The sequence below is a fragment of the Anser cygnoides genome, chromosome 15 (assembly GCF_040182565.1).
Source record: "Anser cygnoides isolate HZ-2024a breed goose chromosome 15, Taihu_goose_T2T_genome, whole genome shotgun sequence".
NCBI classification, from domain to species: Eukaryota; Metazoa; Chordata; class Aves; order Anseriformes; family Anatidae; genus Anser; species Anser cygnoides.
The window spans coordinates 1234843-1255674 of record NC_089887.1 but is presented as its reverse complement, the minus strand read 5'-3'; the positions used below and the strand labels follow the sequence as shown (position 1 = coordinate 1255674).

The 20832-nt window shown below is 45.3% G+C and overlaps 1 protein-coding gene and 2 long non-coding RNA genes across 7 annotated transcripts in view; 1 reads left to right on the top strand and 2 right to left on the bottom strand.

Annotated features, from left to right (window-relative positions):
- Positions 1 to 702: 702 nt before the first annotated feature.
- On the bottom strand, positions 703 to 2552 carry LOC136786454 (uncharacterized). The gene is made up of 3 exons (XR_010825161.1): positions 2306 to 2552; positions 1022 to 1194; positions 703 to 839 (listed from the first exon to the last, which is right to left on the bottom strand). It is a non-coding gene; the product is annotated as an uncharacterized lncRNA (long non-coding RNA).
- A 101-nt stretch (positions 2553 to 2653) lies between these two features.
- Positions 2654 to 4637, top strand: LOC125182704 (uncharacterized). The gene is made up of 2 exons (XR_007163052.2): positions 2654 to 2872; positions 4350 to 4637. It is a non-coding gene; the product is annotated as an uncharacterized lncRNA (long non-coding RNA).
- The window catches only part of ARHGAP17 (Rho GTPase activating protein 17), a 42302-nt gene continuing 26099 nt past the window's right edge, over positions 4630 to 20832 (bottom strand). Inside the window, exons 9-22 of one of the 5 annotated variants that reach the window (XM_066977865.1) lie at positions 20677 to 20758; positions 18486 to 18613; positions 17996 to 18107; positions 17381 to 17462; positions 16842 to 16922; positions 15912 to 16025; positions 15458 to 15549; positions 15159 to 15315; positions 13663 to 13905; positions 11487 to 11650; positions 10483 to 11094; positions 9476 to 9499; positions 7532 to 7576; positions 4630 to 5551 (exon numbers count right to left, since the gene is read on the bottom strand). In XM_066977865.1, the coding sequence (XP_066833966.1) occupies positions 9477 to 9499; positions 10483 to 11094; positions 11487 to 11650; positions 13663 to 13905; positions 15159 to 15315; positions 15458 to 15549; positions 15912 to 16025; positions 16842 to 16922; positions 17381 to 17462; positions 17996 to 18107; positions 18486 to 18613; positions 20677 to 20758 (1890 nt within the window). In that variant the 3' untranslated portion in view covers positions 4630 to 5551; positions 7532 to 7576; position 9476. The remainder of the gene's footprint in view (positions 5552 to 7531; positions 7577 to 9475; positions 9500 to 10482; positions 11095 to 11486; positions 11651 to 13662; positions 13906 to 15158; positions 15316 to 15457; positions 15550 to 15911; positions 16026 to 16841; positions 16923 to 17380; positions 17463 to 17995; positions 18108 to 18485; positions 18614 to 20676; positions 20759 to 20832) is intronic. The other 4 variants (XM_066977864.1, XM_066977866.1, XM_066977863.1 and 1 more) reach the window with 4 other exon arrangements.

Here is a 20832-nt window from a genome sequence, read left to right as displayed (position 1 = left end):
AAAAATTAAAAAACAAACACAACTCATAGTGATTTCAGCTGTTCCCCAATTTTTCCCCCCAAAAAAGCTTTATTGTTCAGCTCCTCTTCAGCTCAGGACCAGCCCTTCTCGCTCAGCCTCCTCCCAGGGAGTTCAGCTCTTCCCCACGTTCCCCCCCAAATGTTTAAAAAGAAACTCAGAGTCAGTGACTTCAGCTGTTGCCCCATTTTTCCCCCCAAAAAAGCTTTATTATTCAACTCCTCTTCAGCTCAGGTCCAGCTCTTCTTCCTCAGCTCTTTCCCATGATTTCACCTTTTGCTCCCCCAATTCCCCTCTTGACTGTGGAGTCTTAGCTCCCACCCAAGAATTTCAGCTCTTGCCCATTTCCCCAGAAAAATTAAGAAAAACAAACACAACTCAGTCAGTGATTTCAGCTGTTGCCCCATGTTTCCCCAAAAAGCTTTATTATTCAGCTCCTCTTCAGCTCAGGACCAGCTCTTTTTGCTCAGCCTCTTCCCAGGGAGTTCAGCTTTTGCCCCATTTTTCCCCAAAAAGCTTTATTATTCAGCTCCTCTTCAGCTCAGGTCCAGCACTTTTTGCTCAGCTCTTTCCCATGATTTCACCTTTTGCTCCCCCATTTCCTCTCTTGCATGTGGAGTCTTAGCTCCCACCCAAGAATTTCAGCTCTTGCCCATTTCCCCAGAAAAATTAAAAAAAACAAAAACAACTCATAGTCAGTGATTCCAGCTTTTGCCCCATTTTTCCCCCAAAAAGCTTTATTATTCAGCTCCTCTTCTGCTCAGGACCAGCCCTTCTCTCTCAGCCTCTTCCCAGGGAGTTCAGCTTTTGCCCTACATTTCCTCCAAAGATTTAAAAACACAACTCAGAGTCAGTGATTTCAGCTGTTGCCCCATGTTTCCCCAAAAAGCTTTATTATTCAGCTCCTCTTCTGCTCAGTTCCACTTTCTCTTTCTCAGCTCCTGTTCTACAACTTCACCTCTTTTCCCTGTTTCCCCCACGAAGAATGATTTTTATATCCTACCTTTTCTCTTCCAGCACATTTCTCTTGCTAGCACTATTCTTCCACACCTCCTGTCCAGCTCCTTGCATCCGTTTATGTCAAGCTCTACACATCAGTACCGGACACTCGCCACTTGCATTGGGATTTCATGTTTTTCCCCTGGTCCATTTCATTTTTGTTTTGGCTTCTTCCAGCTGTCAAATTATTAAAATATCACACATCAATCACGACTGTTACTGATATTCTCATTAAATGCCCGCCGCCACGCGCCGCCCGGCCGCCCGCCGCCACGCCCCGCCCGGCCGCGCCCCGCCCGGCCGCCCGCCGCCGCGCCCCCCCGGCCGCCGCCCGGCCGCCCGGCCCGGCCCGGCCCGGCCGCGCCCCGCCCCGCCCCGCCCCCGGCCCGGCCCCGCCCGCCCCCCCGCCCCGGCCCGGCCGCGCCCCGCCCCGGCCCGGCCCGGCCGCGCCCCGCCCCGGCCCGGCCCGGCCGCGCCCCGCCCCGGCCGCGCCCCGGCCCGGCCCGGCCGCGCCCCGGCCCGGCCGCGCCCCCCGGCCCGGCCGCGCCCCGGCCCGGCCGCGCCCCGGCCCGGCCCGGCCGCGCCCCGGCCCGGCCCGGGCCCGGCCCGGCCGCGCCCCGGCCCGGCCCGGGCCCGGCCCGGCCGCCCCCGGCCCGGCCCGGCCCGGCCCGCGCCCCGGCCCGGCCCGGCCCGGCCGCGCCCCGGCCCGGCCCGGCCCGGCCGCGCCCCGGCCCGGCCCGGCCCGGCCGCGCCCCGGCCCGGCCCGGCCCGGCCGCGCCCCGGCCCGGCCCGGCCCGGCCGCGCCCCGGCCCGGCCCGGCCCCGGCCCGGCCGCGCCCCGGCCCGGCCCCGGCCGCGCCCCGGCCCGGCCCGGCCCGGCCGCGCCCCGGCCCGGCCCGGCCCGGCCCGGCCGCGCCCCGGCCCGGCCCGGCCCGGCCGCGCCCCGGCCCGGCCCGGCCCGGCCGCGCCCCGGCCCGGCCCGGCCCGGCCCGGCCCGGCCCCGCGCCCGGCCCGGCCCGGCCCGGCCCGGCCCGCCCCGGCCCGGCCGCGCCCCGGCCCGGCCCCGCCCCGGCCCGGCCGCGCCCCGGCCCGGCCGCGCCCCGGCCCGGCCGCGCCCCGGCCCGGCCGCGCCCCGGCCCGGCCGCGCCCCGGCCCGGCCGCGCCCCGGCCCGGCCGCGCCCCGGCCCGGCCGCCCGCCACCGCGCCCCGCCGCGCCCCGGCCCACCCCATTCCTTTAGGTACCCAAGAACCCGTTCCTCTTGCCCACCCTCTCGTCACCATCAGCTCACCCCATTCTGCTGACGCCGCCCCTATTTTCATCCGTCGTCGTCGTCGTCGTCTTCACACTGTGACAGCTGCTCCGCCACGTGCTCTATTTGACACCCTCGGCCCCGCCCCGCGGTAGGTGACAGCCAATCCCTGACCTCAGCAGCTACAGCTGGAACCAATCCCGTCCCGCCTTGCTCCGTCCAATCCCTGCCTCGGCCCTCTCAGGCCGGGCCCGCCTCCCACCCCGCCTTGTCCCGCCCCGCCCAATCACTGCCTACAGCAACTCCCTGCCCACCCAATCCGGTCTCGCTCGGCCTCGCTCTGCCCAATCCCGGCCCTGACTCTGTCAGTTCGGCCCCGCCCCCTCGCCTTTCGCGTCCGTGGCGCCGCAGCGCTGCCGCCCGCCCGGCAGCGTCCGCCGGGGACTGTCCCGGGACCGCGGCCCCCCCGTGCTCGCTCCTGGCGCGGCGGGAAGTTGTCAAGGGCCCGCTCCCTCCCCCAACAGCCCCGCAGAGGCGGTGTTCGGTGTCCGGGCAAGGCGCGGAGGGAAACGGGCCGGACGCCCCGGGAGGGGGCGAGACGGGACGGTACGGGAGGGACGGGACGGGACCGGGCTCCCCGTGCCTCCGCCGGGCTGCGTCTCCAGGACGCTGGTGGCGGGGGGGGTCCCCGGGCGGCCGGGCCGCAGCGAGCCCTGACGGGGAGGGCAGGGTCGGGAGGCGGCTCCGGCCTGACAGGGCGGGCACCGGGGTCGGGCGGACCAGGGCCGGCGGGCCGGGACACGGTGGGGAGCGGCACGGGCGGGGCGGGAGCTGCCGGGGGCCGGGCTCGGTGAGCGGGGCCGGGCGGGGCGGGGCGGGGCGAGTCCATCCTGACAGGGCCGGGACGGCGATTCGGTGGGGCGGAGCCGCGCCTGACAATGGGCGGGTCCGTCCTGACAGGGCCAGCACGGGGATTGGACGGGGCGGTGCCGCGCCTGACAAGGGGCGGGTCCGTCCTGACAGGGCTCGGACGATGATTGGGCGGAGCGGAGAAGCGCCTGAAAAGGGGCGGGTCCAACCTGACAGGACTCGGACGATGATTGGGCGGAGCGGAGAAGCGCCTGAAAAGGGGCGGGTCCATCCTGACAGGGCCAGCACGGGGATTGGACGGGGCGGTGCCGCGCCTGACAAGGGGCGGGTCCGTCCTGACAGGGCTCGGACGATGATTGGGCGGAGCGGAGAAGCGCCTGAAAAGGGGCGGGTCCATCCTGACAGGGCCAGCACGGGGATTGGACGGGGCGGGGCGGGGGGGCGGTTCCTGCTTGACAGGAGCAGGACGAGGATTGGGCGGGGCGGGGCCGCGCGCGACGAGGGGCGGGGTCTGGCCCGGGCCGGGCGCAGCCGCCGAGCGCCGGGAGCGGCCCCGAGCCGCGGGTCCGGTCGCAGCGCGCCGGGGTGGGCCCGGGCCAGCCGGGCTGTGCGGAACGGCCCCGGTTTCCGCCCCGCAGCGCGCCACAGCCGCACCGCCTTCCGAGCAGGCCTGCGGGCACGGGCACCCGGCGGGGCAGCGCGGCAGCGTTACAAAACCGCCCCGCCAGGGCCCCGCCGGGTGGCTCCGTGCCCGCCCTGTGGCCGACCGGAGCCCCGGGAGCGCCACGCGCGGGTCGCGCTGCCCGCGGGGCGCTGCTGCTGCTGCGCCCCCGGAGGCCCCGAGGCTGCGGCCCCCCCGCGTGACGGCAGGAGCCCTGCGGCCCCTGGGGAGCGCTGAGCTGCGGGGCTGGGCCGGTAACCGGGCTGAAACCGATCGGGGGGCAGCGCGGGGCTCAGGGGCTCGGAACGCTCGTTGGGGGCTGGAGCGGTGACCCGCTACCAGCAGGCGCCTTCCCTCCCAAGGCGCACCTGAGCAGAGGGCAGGGGGCAGCCAGGCTCTTTCTGATGCGGCATCAAGGACAGCGCAGCCAAAACGCGCGGGGTTTGTCACTGAGAGCCACGCGTCCCCTGGGGAACGCAGCTAACTTCAGTAGTTACGGGAGCGTTACCCCCGGGGTCTGATTTCCTCTTCTGCCCCACCTCCCGTTCTCAGAAACAGTACGGCCCGTTCCCTCCCGCTTCTCTGCACGATCCAGGCTGTGCCCAGCGCTTCTCCTGCCATTCCCCAGGGATCCACGTGTTACGGAAGAGGCACGTTCAGTCCCAGGCCACGTCTTCTGCAGCCCGTGAAAGAAAGAGCACGCGGAGCAGGCAGCGCCCCGCTAGCTGCGGAGCCCCGGGGAGGAGCACACGGCCTCCAGGGCAGAACTCTGCTTCTGACGGAGCGCGAACCACGGGTGCTCCGTGCGCACGCCAATAAACAGGCCTCAGGCTGACAAAAGATGGTCTTTAATTTTTATAAACGTTCACCAACCGATGCATCAAACCAGCTGTTCAAAGTTCTTTCAAAATTCAACCATTTTCAATGAAAGCACAAAAAAAACACTTCCACAGTTTTACCTCAGAACTCTTGCAAGTTTCACATAAACAAAAGCAGGCTTGGTTAATACAAATAACTATGAAATAAGTATTAAGTATCGATCATTGAGTAGCAATGAAATGATTAAAGATACAGTAAGTTTCCTTCTACAGTATGACAGTCCTTCAAGGCACTAGAATACGTCCACAGTTTTGATGAGGCAACTGATAACCAGCAGTCACCACCAGCACTCCGACATTTTTTGGTTCATGTTTTTAAAAAGAATCTGCAGCAAATCAGTGAGGGAATGTCTCTTGCAAGGCATCTCCTTGTAATGTCTTAAGAACTAGAAATAAAAGTCTAACCATGACATTAAAAAGATTATTTCCATAATACATGCGCTTTAAATAACTAACGTTTTGCTTCTTAATCGTTTGGAATATTTGCTAATACCAGTTGTATTAGCAGCAATTATGCTTCCTACGCAAGTTTCTGCATTAATTAATTTCTTCTATCCACGATTCTGAAAACCATTGCTGAGACACAGATCATTCAACTTCTTCTGAATGGCTCAATCACTTTTGCAGTGACTCACAAGCCAGAACTCTGCACAGGTTTGCCATTTTGTCAGAAGAAGCTTTTCACTGTTAAGTCTGTTAGTTTTCCCACCAGGAGAGGAAAGTACAAAAAGTTTGAGAGTTTCCTCTATAGAGCAGTGCTTTCCGTATCATTGTCAACATCTAGCGTGAGATGGTTGTGCAGTTCTTTGCTCGCTGTCTCTGTAAGAAGCTCTGGAGAAGCATTTTGAAGTGGTTCTTGAATACTGGAATTAGAGTCTGCACAAAAAATGAAACAGCAAATTTAGCAGTCTGGACAGTGACATCGCATTCAACAGTATTTCTGGTGCATTTCCTTAGAAAGAAAAGGGAAAGGAAAGATCAACAAAGGCTCTGCTAACAGAGGGCTGGAACATATGTGCATGTGCACACAAAAACAGGAAAAGGCTAAGCCAAACTAAAAATCTAATCTTTGGGTTGCTTCTCCTCCATACCTTTATTTTAGGTACACTAAGAAAAGCACTTATTTCTGAAGAACGGAAGGAATCAAGTGTGATTTAATATCACGTTCCTCAAATCCTCAGAGGAGTGATATTACACTCCAGACAGTAATATCAAAAACAGGATTGCCACTCGGCATAAAATTTGGCACCTAGGCCATCATCCAAGTAAACATCACCTAAGACTTGCAGAAGTGATGAGTGCATGTTCAGATCAACAAATCCAAATGAACAGCTTGCTTTTAAACTAAGGTGACATCAACAGGAATCTTGTAAAGACTTTGAATTGTATCTTAAGCATTAAAGTCTTAACTTTAGTATAGTAGTTACGTTGTAAACGTTCGAGTTGAAAACTTTCGAGCTAAGTGAGTGACATGGAAGAGGCCAAAGCACATAGAGAACAGAAGTCTTGAGTGCAGCCTCCCCCACTTCTTTCTCAGGCCCACTGCATAAGGCTGGCTGGCACTCTTGTAATCTGCAGTAATTCCGTAGTGACACAGCTAATATAACAGCTGGAACTGTACCATATTGTTTCCTGACACCAACTGACTTGTCTTGCACAGGACAGTCAAATGTGCACTACTAGAACATTCACAAAACCTTTATTCTAGGATTAATGCTTTCTGTGAGGTGTGAGCCATACATTTTCTCCCAAGTCCTGTATTAAAATTTTAGTGGTAAATAAAAAAAATCCAGAAGGCACAGAACAAAACACCGGTACTGTTACGACTTGTTAAATGCCATCCACCAGGGTGAATCTTTAAAGAAGACTCCTCTCCCCAGCCCCCATTCTCATTCTGAAGACCAGTGCCCTGCTTGCAGGACCGTGAACAAGGCTGTGTTGCGTCTACAGGAAGACGCATGTTCAGTAGACCCTTGATAGCAATGAAGAAAATAATTACTGTGGCTACTTTAAAATCAAACCTTTTCACTCAGCCTCACATTCACAATATTTAAACTAAAACCCTGCTGATCCATGAAACCAAACTTCCTAGCATCAGCAGCTCCCCTTTATCCCAACTACGATGCTTGTTTCTACAACGGATAAAAACGTAAGTACTTTCAAAGCTAGCTGATTTGTTTTTAACTTTAGATTTTTTTTAGGCATTTTCACTATTGTTATTAGAAGCACCCTTACATAGAAGAATAAACTGCTGTTATGCAATTTCCCAAATTCTTACAGAGTCTCTTACTCAAAACGTTCCACAACAAGCTGGGCCCTAGAAGAGGTGAGCACAGAATCCGAATAGCAGAGATCCTGCACCCTAATATCTATCATTACCCACAGTACTGCTGAATTTTCATTTAAAATATGATTCAAAAGATGTACTTCAACTTTAGAAGCAGACACAGAAGTTCTCCCTACCACTACTGCATACTCAAGGATGAATCAGAAGAGGAGGTATCTGAAAGTGTGACATGACACAGGAAAGAAATGTGTGATAAACAACAGTACAGCTAACACTGAATATAAAATGAACCACTGTACTAAAACCACGGATTTCTGTGTGATTTTCTGTAAGTGGAAAAAGTACAACGTGAAACTGCCCAGTCAAAACATGAATTTTACATATTCTTCTCTCCAGTACTTTTAGTACGTTAATGTAAAAGCAAGCATAAAACAGCCATGCTTTTTGCATGCCACGCTAATGATAATACAAGCAAGCAGTGTTATTTGTGACGGGTTAGTAGTGGGCATTAGCACACACATGATTATGAATCAGCAACACTTTTGGCCAATCATATGCCTTTTCCTTACCATTGAACTTTCCAATACAGTTCATACTGAATGCAGGTCAAACATCTAGATTATTTAATAAAATTTTTGATTAGAATATTCTTTCCAAGGGCTCATAACTTCAATACCATAAATAGAATTTGAGACATTACTGTCCAGCATACGGACAAAGGAATTCGTTATCCTGAAAATGGTTCAGAATTCCAGTTCTGATATAAGGAAGTTTGCTTACAACTTATTTTTGGCTTCCATAATTCCTGTTTTCCCTTGCTTCACTATTTAAGGTTAAAATTAAAAATAGCTATTTCACACTGTGAATTAGATAAGACAGTTTATGGTATCAGACTGTTTAAAAATAAACGCTTACATGTGTAAATGTTAGAGCAGATACTCTTACATAATATGCAGTGATGTTAATTCATAGCAACTATTAATTCTTTTTTAAAAACAGATTGATCTGGAAAAGTTGGATGATCCTCACTGAGTGTACTGCTGTAGGTAAGTTTGGCTATTGCTTTAAATGTTCTTTTTTTTTTTTGGTGGAAGGTTTTTGTTTGTTTTCCAAGACACACTAAAATTTGAAGGTTCCTTTAACCAGCTTTGCTAAAGAATGATTCTTCATCAGCTTTCCTTTACTGACTCTCCTGCATGGTAGCTTTCATACTATTGCTTACCATATACAACTTACATGGCCAATTTGCTAAGGTTTGCACTAGGGAGGAATGATATTTAGTCTTTTCAATTTCAATATTTTCAGGTTAATAATCTGTTCTTAATTTCAGTATTATTTTTTAATTTATTCAAAGTACAAGACAGCTGTGTATCTCATGCCTGTAATGACTGAAAATGGACTATCCCTGAAATTCAGCACTAACTGTAAGTTCTTACAACAATTTACAATCCTCTGGTCAATTCACAATTGTTCTCATATGGCAGATGCTTTGTTTGTGTAACTTAAACTCCTCCACTAATTAAGCAGCCCCCTGCAGACCAGCTGTATATTGTTTAGAATGCAAGTATTTCTCCAGTTACATTAGGGTAAAACAAATCTTGTTTGTCTGCTATCATTAGAACAGTTTCCCTCAGAACCAGAAAAATTCCAAAATGAAAACAAGCATAGTCAACGTATGAAACATGACTTCGAAATTAAGTTTAAGTCTTTGCTTGAAGTTTGACTCATCAGCACAGTTCCCATTCTCAGCTTATTTGCAAGCACTGTAAAGATCCCAAACTTAGCCTTATTTCTGAATTCTAATATTAATAGAATGCTAATTTAAGAGTCTTTCCTGTAAGCAGTCAAATCTTGAGATTATTCAGGAATGTAGCTTTAACTTTTCCAGCCTGCCATGCAGTTGATATCTTAAAAAGGTAGCATTTCCAAACCATTATCCATGAACAATAAGATTATTAACGTGCTGTTTGGCAGCTGCGATTGAACAGACTAGTACTATTAGTGAGACTGGAGCTGACAGAATGCAAATGCAAACATGCCAGAATGCAGATGCTGCTGCATCTGCAAAGGGGTTTAGTCACAGGAATGTGTATTTTGCCAAATAAATTCCAAGTAGTTAAAAATAACTGAAAACCTAAAGTGAAAGCTACATTAAAATGCAACCACAAAATACTGAAGGAAAAAACATGAGCTGCAATATTTGCCTGCACTGATGAGAAGAAACCTCATTTTATATGGGTCACTGCTTCACACCTGGTAACTGTGTGAAGTGTTATTCAAAATAGTTATTTTTATGATTTGTTCTGAAGTATAAATTAATGTTCACAGGACTATTAAAATTAAGCATAGGGCCTAGTATCTCTTACAACCAGAATGATATGTAGTAATGAAATAACATACAGAGTTGACAGAGAGCACATATTCCAAAGCGCATATACAAAATAAAGCTACAAAAAAATATTGCTGTGCAGGAGCGTTTTAGCTTATATTGCATGTTTCTAGTAAGTACAAACCTTATTCGCAGTAACCATCCCCACCTGTGAAGGCATCATGGGGTAAAGCTATTAGGCAACAGAATTTATACTTTGCATTCCAAAACATTAGTCTTATTGTACAGAAGCTGCAGTGTCATTAGAAAATTTTAACCATTATTGAATATAAGTAGAATTAAAAGCGTTAGTATTTTACATTATCTCTTCCTTCAGAACTTCCTAAAATAAACCTTTCAGGAGCACATTTCGAGATCTGCTAGCTTTTATTGTCTTTAGCAGTTAATTTTTTTTCCAAGACTTAAATTAACATTACCCCTATCAAGGTAATAACTACAAACTTCATGAAGTTCCTGTGAGAAAATAGAAAATTGGTCTCTAATTCATGAATGTCTCAAAGCACAAAAAAGTCTGCATTTAAAACATGAAGATCTATCTAGAAATTGGCCTAAGATACACAGTTAAATGCACTTGATTCTTCAGCTTCTGGATGTCTGACTTAAAAGGACATCAGAAGGCTTCATTCTCACAGGGTAGAACATCCTCTGTGTTAGTACCTTTCCTATCAGAACATGTATCAGTGACTACATTGCTCATTTATTATCTCCCGTGTATCCTGAAATATACTGTCCTTGGCTGCATCTTCTCTCTCCTCCAAGTATTTGTCTTTTCAACAACAAAGGCATAAGCCTGAGACTGCTACAGTGCCAAGGCCAGAGAAAGCCCTGCAGAGCTGGTTGCTACACTAGTGTCTTGCTTCCCAAGCAGGAAGAAAAAAAAGCAAGCTATTGCACACTTCTTCCCAAGCACTTCTGCCTCAAGAATGAAGACATTCACTATCTGGGGAAGATGTCCCAAAACCTGATCTGTGCATGGGGAATGTGAGCATTTTATTTTAACTGAAAATTAGCAATTTTGTATTCTAGCTGGTACTTGTCCTTTCAAGTTTTTCGTAGAAAAAATTACAGCTACAGACATTTTCTTCATTCCCGGTCCCTGAGGAGACACCGAATATGAAGGAATCCACTCACCTGTTACTATTTTGGAAGCTGTTTGGGTGGGATTTGCAATAATACCATCTCCAGCCAGCTGAGAAGGAGGATGAGGCGGAGGGGGAATACTGGGTCTGTTTCTGGGTTTAGGCACTGGCCGTGGCCTTGGCAGTGTGCCGCTGTGAGGTGGAGAGTGAGACTGAGAGGTTTCTTGAGTAGATGACTGTGACGATGGGGAACTAGTACTATGTTTTCCTAGAGGGGGTGTATCGGGTGGTGTTGGAGTCTGCGGAGGAGTGTAACAGGGCTGCTCTGGTCCGTGCTCACTGCTGGCTGCAGCAGGAGGAGATGCTTGACTGTTTGATTTGGGCTGCAGTGGAGGAGTAGCCTGTGTTGGGGGCTGTGGTGGCGGATGGCTGGGAGCTTGTATTGGGGAAAGGCTGCTGGAGTATCGCCGAGGTGCAGAAACCTGGGAGCTGGAGGTCTGGGCTGCTCCTTGGTTTGCATGCTGGGCAGGAGGAGAAGAACTTCTGGCAGGTGGTTTTGGTGAGATAGAAGGTGGCTGAGCAGCTGAGGCAGAGCTCTGGCTTGCTGGCTGCCCTGGTGGTGGGTTGGCTGGCTTGGGAGGTGCTGGTGCAGGCTTTTTAACAGCTGTGAAGATAAAAGGTGAGATTTCATGGTTGAATGTTGTAAAATCAAACTCCTGAAAAAAAAAAGGAGTTAGTAGCTCTAAACAACCCTTAAGTACATTATCAAAATCGAGTATTGTATTATCAAATAAAAGTGGTTATCAGTAGGAAGCTACAGAAACACATATACTGGTTTACTAAGCAACAGCCTTTGAGTGATTTCATTAAAAGTGCTGGTAACATTACTACCAGCATTCCGAAGATTCATTTAGCTAGGCCTTAGTGAAATGCAAAGGAACTAAACCATTATCTGGAATAAAGGAAGAGATACCGGTAAAGTTATTTTAGAAAGCATTTCTGCAGTATGTAATGAATTGGAACTTAATGCTTCGAAAAACAAATGAAAAAACACACCTCTCCTCATTGAATGGGGACTGGGACCTGCTGCATTCTGTGGCTGATTAACAGAAAGCTGATTAGTGCTACTTGCTGACTGGTTTTGGACAATGCTCGCATGCCCACCATTTCTCACAGGTGGAGGAGTAGCTGAAGACGTGCTGTCCTTAGGTTTTGAGGTACTGAAAATTAAAAATCCTAAATTAGAAGATGATTACAAAATGCCTTGTTCAGATCAACCGCATCAATTACAGTTTACATTATCAACTGTGCTCCAGTTGTGACCCTCAAACACCTCAGAAAATTTACTGACAAACTAAACACTGCTAGAACTATTCAAACAAGTCACGAGTAAGCTTCACATAAACCTGTACAAAAGATCCACTACCAAACTAAATCAGGAATCCAAGTAGTTTTACAGTGCTGCAATACCTGTTTGAATTACAATACTGGTACTTAGAGTGCAGTCTCCATGCCAGAGCACCCTCAGTGCATTTTGTAGGTCCTTTAATAAGAGTCCCAACAAGTAAGTTCATATAAAATGACTTCTCCCATTTCCTCAATCAAATATAACCATCATCCCTGCAGCTGTTGGCCTTCTCAGAATATTGTCACAGCATCACATCCAATTCACTGGCAGTTATCTGGTAGATGTAGTTACCAAGCATTAGGCACTCTGAAGCTCTCCCAGAAAAGCAAAAGACACAAACCAACTTGCTACATACAACACACAGACGAGGCAGATGTGGTCCTCACCGAAGTCTGTGGGGCCTCTGAAAGCCCTCAGGGGGCCTAAGGGACTGAAAACGCTGGGGGTGTGGAGGGAGCCGTGTTTCCTTACTCACTGGCTGAACTTCTCTCCACCCTATCTGGAATTAAGCTTTTACCTCACTGCCCCTGATCAAGGGAGACCAGAACTCATCTGAGGGAACAATCCCAGTAAAATCTTTGAGATTCACACAAGGACAACTCGGTTTTTTCTTTCTGACTTCTGGTTGTGAAGACAGTAGAACTGGGGGGAAATGAAACACTTGGGTATGAAGCAGACAAGGTGATGCTTGGCAGCACCTCCTCTTCCTATGCACTTTGTCTTTACTCATTTCTGCTTTTAGCATCTCTTGCAGCATCTCGCTCATCTCAAAAGGACAAACACCCTTCAATCACTTTTATTGACACATTACAACCCTCACTTCTCCAGATACTGTTATTAAATTGCAAGTACTTGCACGCAGAGTTTGTGCAGATTTAAAATGTAGCTTTTAGACACTACGCTCAAGGTTTCGTTTTAGCTGCCTCGACCACAAGATACATCTGTGGAGGAAATACTAGTCTACAGGGGATATCTGAATGAGATGTTTTCGTAAAAATGTCATCTGGAACCAAAAGCTATATGCAAAAGAATCAGTGCTGCATAAAACTCGATGGTGGTGGCTTAATGTATGATGCTGTGCAAGGGATTGATGTTTGGAGAGCATTAGAGGCATTTTTACGTGGTTTGCTACATCCCTCAGACCTCAGGCATATTGAAAGCAAAATGCTGCTTTCACCATACATGAAAATAAGAGTCAAGGCTACTGCAATTATTCTTGGAGTCCATGTATCCTGATACTGAGGACATGACTGCACAGAGTTTCAACAGTAAATAAATAGCAAAACTCATATACGTGCTTATCCTAAAGAAACTAATACAGAAATATGATAAACTGACTTCCAGTTTTCTAGCAAGCAAGTCTGGTCACGACTTAGACTTGCTACAGACAAAAAGACAAATAACCAATGTCCAGATAACATGTACAAGAAGCAACAAACAAGACCACCTGGTTTCTAGTATTGCCACTGGCAGGTTTTGTTCTTTCAGCAGCAAACTGACAGTCATACTATATGAATACTTCTAGAGTACAACTTGGAAAGGTCAATGGGGGCAGTAAAAGTACAGTCTTTTTTAGTATTTTTCAAGATCTTTTCCCCCAGGAATTTTTTTGTAAGATCGATTCTAGAACAGACATTCAAATTAAGGTCATAAATATAGATAGCAAGAGAGCTCTTCTGTAGCACTTCTGCCCACATCTGAGAAGGCTTTGCACATGACAACATGCCTTCTAATTACAAGAGGTGCCTGGTGAAGCAGATACAGCTGACATAATCAGTTTGCTGCTGAAGCAGCCTGCCAAGCCGCTGAAGCAATACCTCTTACCTGACATCCTCATTTCCTTGACTTTGTAACTGTTCTGCTGTGCCAGCAGAGAGAGCAAAACCAGCACCTACTGGGCTTGTTTCAGCCACAGCAGCTTGTGAGTGCTGCTCCGCTCCAGACTGAGCCAGCACGCCAGCCTCTGTGGGTGGAAGTGGTGGCTGGAAAGCTGGGGATGTGTGCTTTCTATTTATAGTGCCACATCTCCGAGGATTTGCTTGGAAGTCCATAACCTTGACACCAAAGCTACAGAAAGAAGAGAGAGTAAACACACCACACCAGCCAACACCAGGTAACTAAAGCAGCAGGACAACTGGATGTTACAACCCACAAAGACAAGTGCAACCCCTGCTGCTTAGCATGCAAAGCAGCAACAAGGAAAGCTTCAGTTTTCTGCATATAACACCATTAATGTTAACACATGCAACACTACTTGGCTTATCTGCACAGAGGGGTAAACTAAACAAAAGTGGAACAAGCTACTCAATTACATTTGAAGACAGACATTGACGACAATGAGGTCGAAACACTCAGTAATTTTACATGTAAATACATACATTTCCTTTCACACCAGAGTATTTCCTCTTTAAATATAGTGCATAATAGAAACAAAATTGATGTGTTGAAACCTCTACACTGCTGTACAGATTTCAAGATAGATAAAGAAAACCACTAGGATATATGCTTCCATGATTTGCATCATTCAAAGAGAAAAAAGAACCCCTATTTAACTATAAAAAGACTAAAATTCTAATGGATTTTAGAATGTGTATACTATATTCATTCTAGAACCAAATTTTATTCCAGTTGCATTCAAGACTGAATCCTGACTTGACTTTCTTCTGCTCCTTCTGTCAGTAATGATAAATTTGCATGTGGCTAGCCACAAATACTTAGGTAACATTTCAACATTTGCATAAACAGCTAAAAACAAAACAGCACACCACTTTCATATTCATGGTATGAGTAATAATAAATGAGTGTTATACTACATGTTATATGGGAAAACAGCACGTTTTATTTTTATTTTTTAGCATTCTACTATTTGCTGTGGCATACTGTACCATCTTCAAATCAGAAGTCTTATCATGAAGGCACCAGGTAACACCACCTCAGCTTATGGGCTTTGAAAAGAAGCCATGGAATATCAGAAGTTAGATACTGATAGATGTTACTATATACAGTGTTTCACTGGATTTTAGACCCCCCAAATCTGTAACAGGAAGATGGTAATTTGAAGCAGTAAATATCTGCCTTTTTTTTTTTTTTTTTAAATGAAGTCATGCACATAGTATAACTGGAAGGAAATACCAGTACATTACCTTTGAATCTTCCTCAGGCTGCAACAACATGGGGGGAAATAAATCGCTGCTGTTACCTGTAGTATTTCTATGAAATTCTCTTCCTGAGACCACTAAAAGCATGTCTAACTACAGCCTCCTAAGTAGTCCAGTTCTCAGGACTGAGGATTTGCAGCCTAACCTGAGAATGAAACATACCTTTCCTTCTTCAATAAATCCCCTTCCATTACAGCCATACTAACAGGCCTCTTCCGTTCCAGTGTCCCAGATTCATATTCATTCCCAGTGTGCGACAAGTGATTTGAATTAACAGGAGGAACTGCAACAAATGCCCCAGACACATTGAAATCTTGATCTGGTAAAAAGAGACAAAATGTATCGTATGACATACAGATACAAAATGGTGTCTCACTGGAAAAAAAAAAAAAGGTGTTGGAGGTTCACCTGCACAGGGATATCACAAATACAGAATTCCTTTAACTAGAGCAAGAATTTACCTCCAGGGAAGAACCAGTCTGCATGCTGAATAATTGGCTCAATAATTGCTACCACATGGACTGAAGTTGCTGCTGCCATTTCAGCAAGGGATCTGTGGAAGAAATTTGTAGAACACTATATACAGAGTTCTATCAAAGTAATAAAACACAAGAAATCTTGCCTAAATGGCATGTTATGGTAAGCATGATGAATCAAGAATCTTAAGTAGCTACCACTTCACACTTTAGTAAAATCTAGCCTATTCAATAAAATTTATGGTGTTTAAAACATTCCTAAAAAGATCCAAAAAATGTGAATTCCTAAGAGGATCTGGAAGCACAGGTTGAGAAAACAAAGTACTTTTTTAGGCAAATACTCTGTTGCTGTGAATTGTCGATATGATTTAAAACAATCTGTTGAAAAATTCTGTAGCTTCATGGAAGCTCTGTTTTGCAGCTTTCCTAAACAACTTACCCTTCATTCTTTGCCCATAACAAGTTGGGGCCCAAGACTATCGCAACATTGCTGGGTGTCATTTTGTTAACATCACTGTTCTGTGCAAGCTTTGCCAAAAATTTGATTAAATACCTACAAAAAGAAAAGAAACAGGAAGTTTTTCCATACCGCATGGTATAAGCTAGTACATCACTGACATTACGACATAATTAGCTTTTATGGCAAATAATAGTTCTGTTCATTTGAAAGGATGTTTCAAACTAAGAATGTTCCTTGCTGAAAGCAACTAAGTCAACATTCAATTAACTCCTAAAGACAACTTCCCACAATACAGACAACAAAACTAACAACCTCCTTAGGTAGTGGCTGGCTACTACTTTTCTACCTACGAATCACAGATGTTGAACGGGTTGAAAAGAAAGCAACTCCCACCTTAACAAAGCAGCACTATTAGACCTCCAGAAAAAAAATAAATAGATAGAGAACACCTACTCAGCAGCTATTTTCACATCATGTAATGGAATTTCCACACTTTTAGGAATCGCAAGTTGGTTTTGCTCCAATTCATTCCCAAAAGGCAAAACCAAAAGGTAAAATAATACAAAATAACACATGTAAAATACATCCAGGTGATATTTCTAAGACTAGAAAATATAATGAAGAGCACAACTGTTGAAAAGTCAGGTATTACTGCCAACAGCAGGACCCTTTAAATGGCAGAGCTCTGTGCATCACTGTTTTGCTACAGCCAGTAGTGAACTACCTTGACTGAAAGCCTGTCACTGCCAACGTACACCAACTACTTGATAAAACAGGATGTCCTTTTACAAACCGAATAGGATCAGGCCAAGAAGATAATAAAAGGATTAGAGTTTCAGCTAATCAACTTTGGAACATACTCTATCATCAAAGCTGCTGTGCAGCAAGTCAACAGATGTGTATATGTACCTGAAATTAGCATGATAATGCTTGGGTAATCTGTTACAAATTTTCCATAATTCTTGTAGCTTTTTATCCTGGTCCTGAATACTGGAAGGAAAAAAAAAATCTGTTACATCTTAATTCCAGATCAGAAAATTGTTATTTCTGCAGAGAATAAGAAAAGATGATTGTGTAATTTTCCATATATGCCTAATAAATGCACTGTTTTTTATTCAGTAATTCAATAACCTCCTTTTCAAATCTGTGAATTACCTCTACCTGCAACAAAATCAAACCTGCTTAAGCATCAACACTGTGAAGCCAGTAATCTGGAGTAGCCCTTATGTTTAATTATAAAATACCTAGATACTTCACCACATTTTTGTACAATATTAAGCTACAACACAAGATTTAAAACAATTTGTTAGACAAAATATTTACTTATTAGAAAAGAAATGGGAAAGAAAGCAGTGTGAGCTTAGACTTTTCTTTTGAAGTTGTACAAAGCACCAAATTTGATAGAAATGTGAAATATTTACCTATATAACTATTTTTAGTATACTTACTTTGCAGCTTGTGTCCATTCTTCATAAAGACTGTAGGTCATTAAAGGTTCTGGCAACTCTCGTAAATAGGATTTCAAGGCACCTGTAATGAAGACCAGGAATAGGCAAGTTTTTTAGCCAATGCTTTCAGCCTTTATTTAAAATACTGTTCTTAGATTTGTGATTTTATCCATGCAACAGGATCTAAGTCCCAATGAAACATCAGGACAGCTTAGTATTTCCACAGTATCTGCTCAACACTTAACACAAGAGGCCTTTGTCTGAACTTGACAGAAACATGTGCTATGAAACAACTCTTTGGAACAACACCCTTATTAAAGCTACATATGGCTCTAATCTCCTTTGATCATGTTAACACTCTTCTCATTAGAAATATGATAATGGAATTACCGTGACCACCTGAATTTTAAACAACACTCTGGCATGCAAATACATCAAGTATGCCCTATACTTATCCATGTTAAATTATGCAACTAATCGGACTTCCAATTTACTTCCATTCATAGTTTATTCTGCACAGAGAGTAACACTGTAGCAAGCCAACAGTTAAATGAACAGAATAAACTTGCGTTGTATCAATTTATACCTGGTTTTGATTCAGTACATTCACAGTACCTGCAACAGCATGGGGATCTGAGTAAAATTCATCGAGCTGTGAAGTTGAACAGTCTAAGGCAGCTTTCAGCTTTTTTAACTTGGAGGCTCCAGCAGCAATTCGGAATAAGCCCTGCATAATAAAAACCAAACTGTAATTGACTGGTAAAAACATGTTATAACAAGTGTGAATTTTTATGAGAGCCTCTTTCAGAGCAGTTTAAAGTTCAGTGTCTTCACCTTAAACTGATATGACCGAGCTCTCTCCCAATGTCACTGCCATCTGATAACGTTTTGGTCCCCTGTCACTCTTGACCCATTAGTAATTTTTCAATCTACTCGCACTCATTTCAAATATATTCCAAATAGCGCTGAAGGCTTTTCTGTTGCAAAAGGTTTATCACCTACAATAACGAGCAAAATTATTTACGCAACTTGTACAGACAGCAGTCCATGAGTTTGACTCGCTGCTTTTCCTTTCTTTCACAGAGCGTCATATGGTATTACCTACCTCCTCTCTCATCCCAGTCTCCAAAAGCATCATTACACAGGCTTCAATAGGGACTGCAATTTCACGACCACTGCGCTTGAGATGCTCTTCTAATGGAGTTCCAAAAGCTGGTTTTTCAGTCCATTTGTCTAATTGAAGAGTATCAAAACGTTAAACAAAATATCTAACAATCACTTAAATTATGTCTCAGACATGAAAAGAAGAAAGCCTCTAGGACGGGTAAGAAATTTTCAGAACGCAATAGTAGTTTTACAGCCTTTGACTGGTAAAGTTTCTTGTATCATGAGTAAATTAAAAATAAGCCTGCTGGTATTCCCAATAAAATTCAGCATCTTTGTGGATAGCACACCACGTATATATCCTTTGTGTAACTGGAAGCACATGTCCCAACACAGGTGATGTCACATGGCTGACAATTACACCAATTCTGACTTGCCAGGACTCCAGAAGACTTAGATTTGCAAGAATCTTTGAGAAATTTTTTGCCCAGATTGCTTGACCTGGGCTGATCTTAATTTTAGCTGTATTTAAAGTGAATATAAACTGAGCTCTTAACATCAAGTTTATTGCTGATTTAAAAATCAACAACTTGAAATGGGTGTTGATAATTCCAATGTCATGATTAGAATGACCACGTTAGCTGCACATCACACTAATGCTTGCACAGATTTTCAACTCAATTTCTCTTGATTGTTCCTTAGCTTTGAAAGTCAAAATTGCTACAAGTTTCTACAAATTGAATGTGAATTTGTTTTCTACATGTTATTTTTCACCCGTTATTTCTGCTGTTTTAATTGAAAAATGCAGTAAAAAGACTACTAACTGTTAGTAAAGATGCATTCTTTCTTTCATGGGGGGAAAAAGATTAAGAAAGATTTTGAAAGAGCAAAGACATTTTCTGCAAAGGATTTGAAATACTTTTTTTAAAAATGAAAAACACAACACATCAACGCTATCCCTTTCACATGGCTTTAATTCCTCTCGTTCATACCATGAGAGGCCCACATAATTTTCACCAGTTTTTCAAGTCACAGTTTAGTAACTGTTCAAAGTCAAAGCAATTTACACTACAGCTAGAAACAATTCAATTCATGTCCTACATTTGAGTCTTAGACACCGGGCCTCCTAGCACACCTTCTAAGGAAGGCTAATCTGTTCTGAAATACTCACCATATGAAAAACTTTGTACAAAGCAGGTAAGCAACAAAGAAAAATTGGATCAGTTGGATCTGTAGCTTGTATACACAACCTTCCACACAGCCATAAGGCAGCCATAACACTGTGCAAGCATAACTTATTTGCATTACTTTGCCTTTCACCACATCTACAGAGAACATATATTCTCTATCACCTTTCAGCACGATACTCATATCGGCATCTTTAGTTTACTGGTTCATATTTTTACAACTTGCATGCGTTCTGCAACTGAAGATACCTGAGTTTTGTTTGGCTCAGAATATTTTTTTCCCCTCAGACTTTGTTCAGCGTACTTCTTGTTCAAAGCAATTAGCAAATTGGAAGACAATACAGCCAAAATTTAGGATAGCAATTTCAACAGTATACAGTGCATCTTCATACCAAACTATTACTGATACTCCTTAACTTCTGTTGACAATGAAAAGCTTAGTAGCATGGGGCAGAGATAAAGCTGCCTTAATAGCTTCTTAATTGTGGATATTCAACACAACAAAACGAAAATCAATTAGCCAGCTGTAGTGCAGCGTGCACATTGGGAAAAAAGATTACATAGGAAGAAAAAAAGAGAAAGCAGTCCCACTCCTTAGAATCTGGGGATTTTTTTCTGATAATTGCCTGGTAGCTATTCAAGAAACAAGGACCCTAAAGTCCCTAAATCATAATGAAATCTTCATCGTCTGGAAGAGCCAAGTATGAATTAGCAAAAGGTCACATGATATCAAGGAAAAAGTGCAAACAAATAGAAAAATCCTTCCTTTACCCTCTTGGGTATCAAACAGATCCATAGTATTTTATTAGTGTGTTAAAATATGGCTGGAGAACTCCAGAAAACACAGTAAAGATGGAATTATGCTTGGGAATGTAAAATTGTTAAGTAGATCAAAATGACCTATTAAGAAAGTCTGCATGCAAAAGAATCAGATAAAGGAGGAGAATATTGTGCAGAGGTGGCACAGGCAAGGAGAAGCATCAGCCAGAGCACAGGTTACTTTACCTTGATGGGCTTGAATTTCAGGTAGGACTTTTTCTATGACTGTTAATGCTTTTCTATGGTAATCTGCTTGTGCTTCTAATAACTGAGAACAGAAGCCACATTTTAAAAAAAAACAAAAAGAGCATTAGCTTCTGATGAGCACATAATACAAGACTA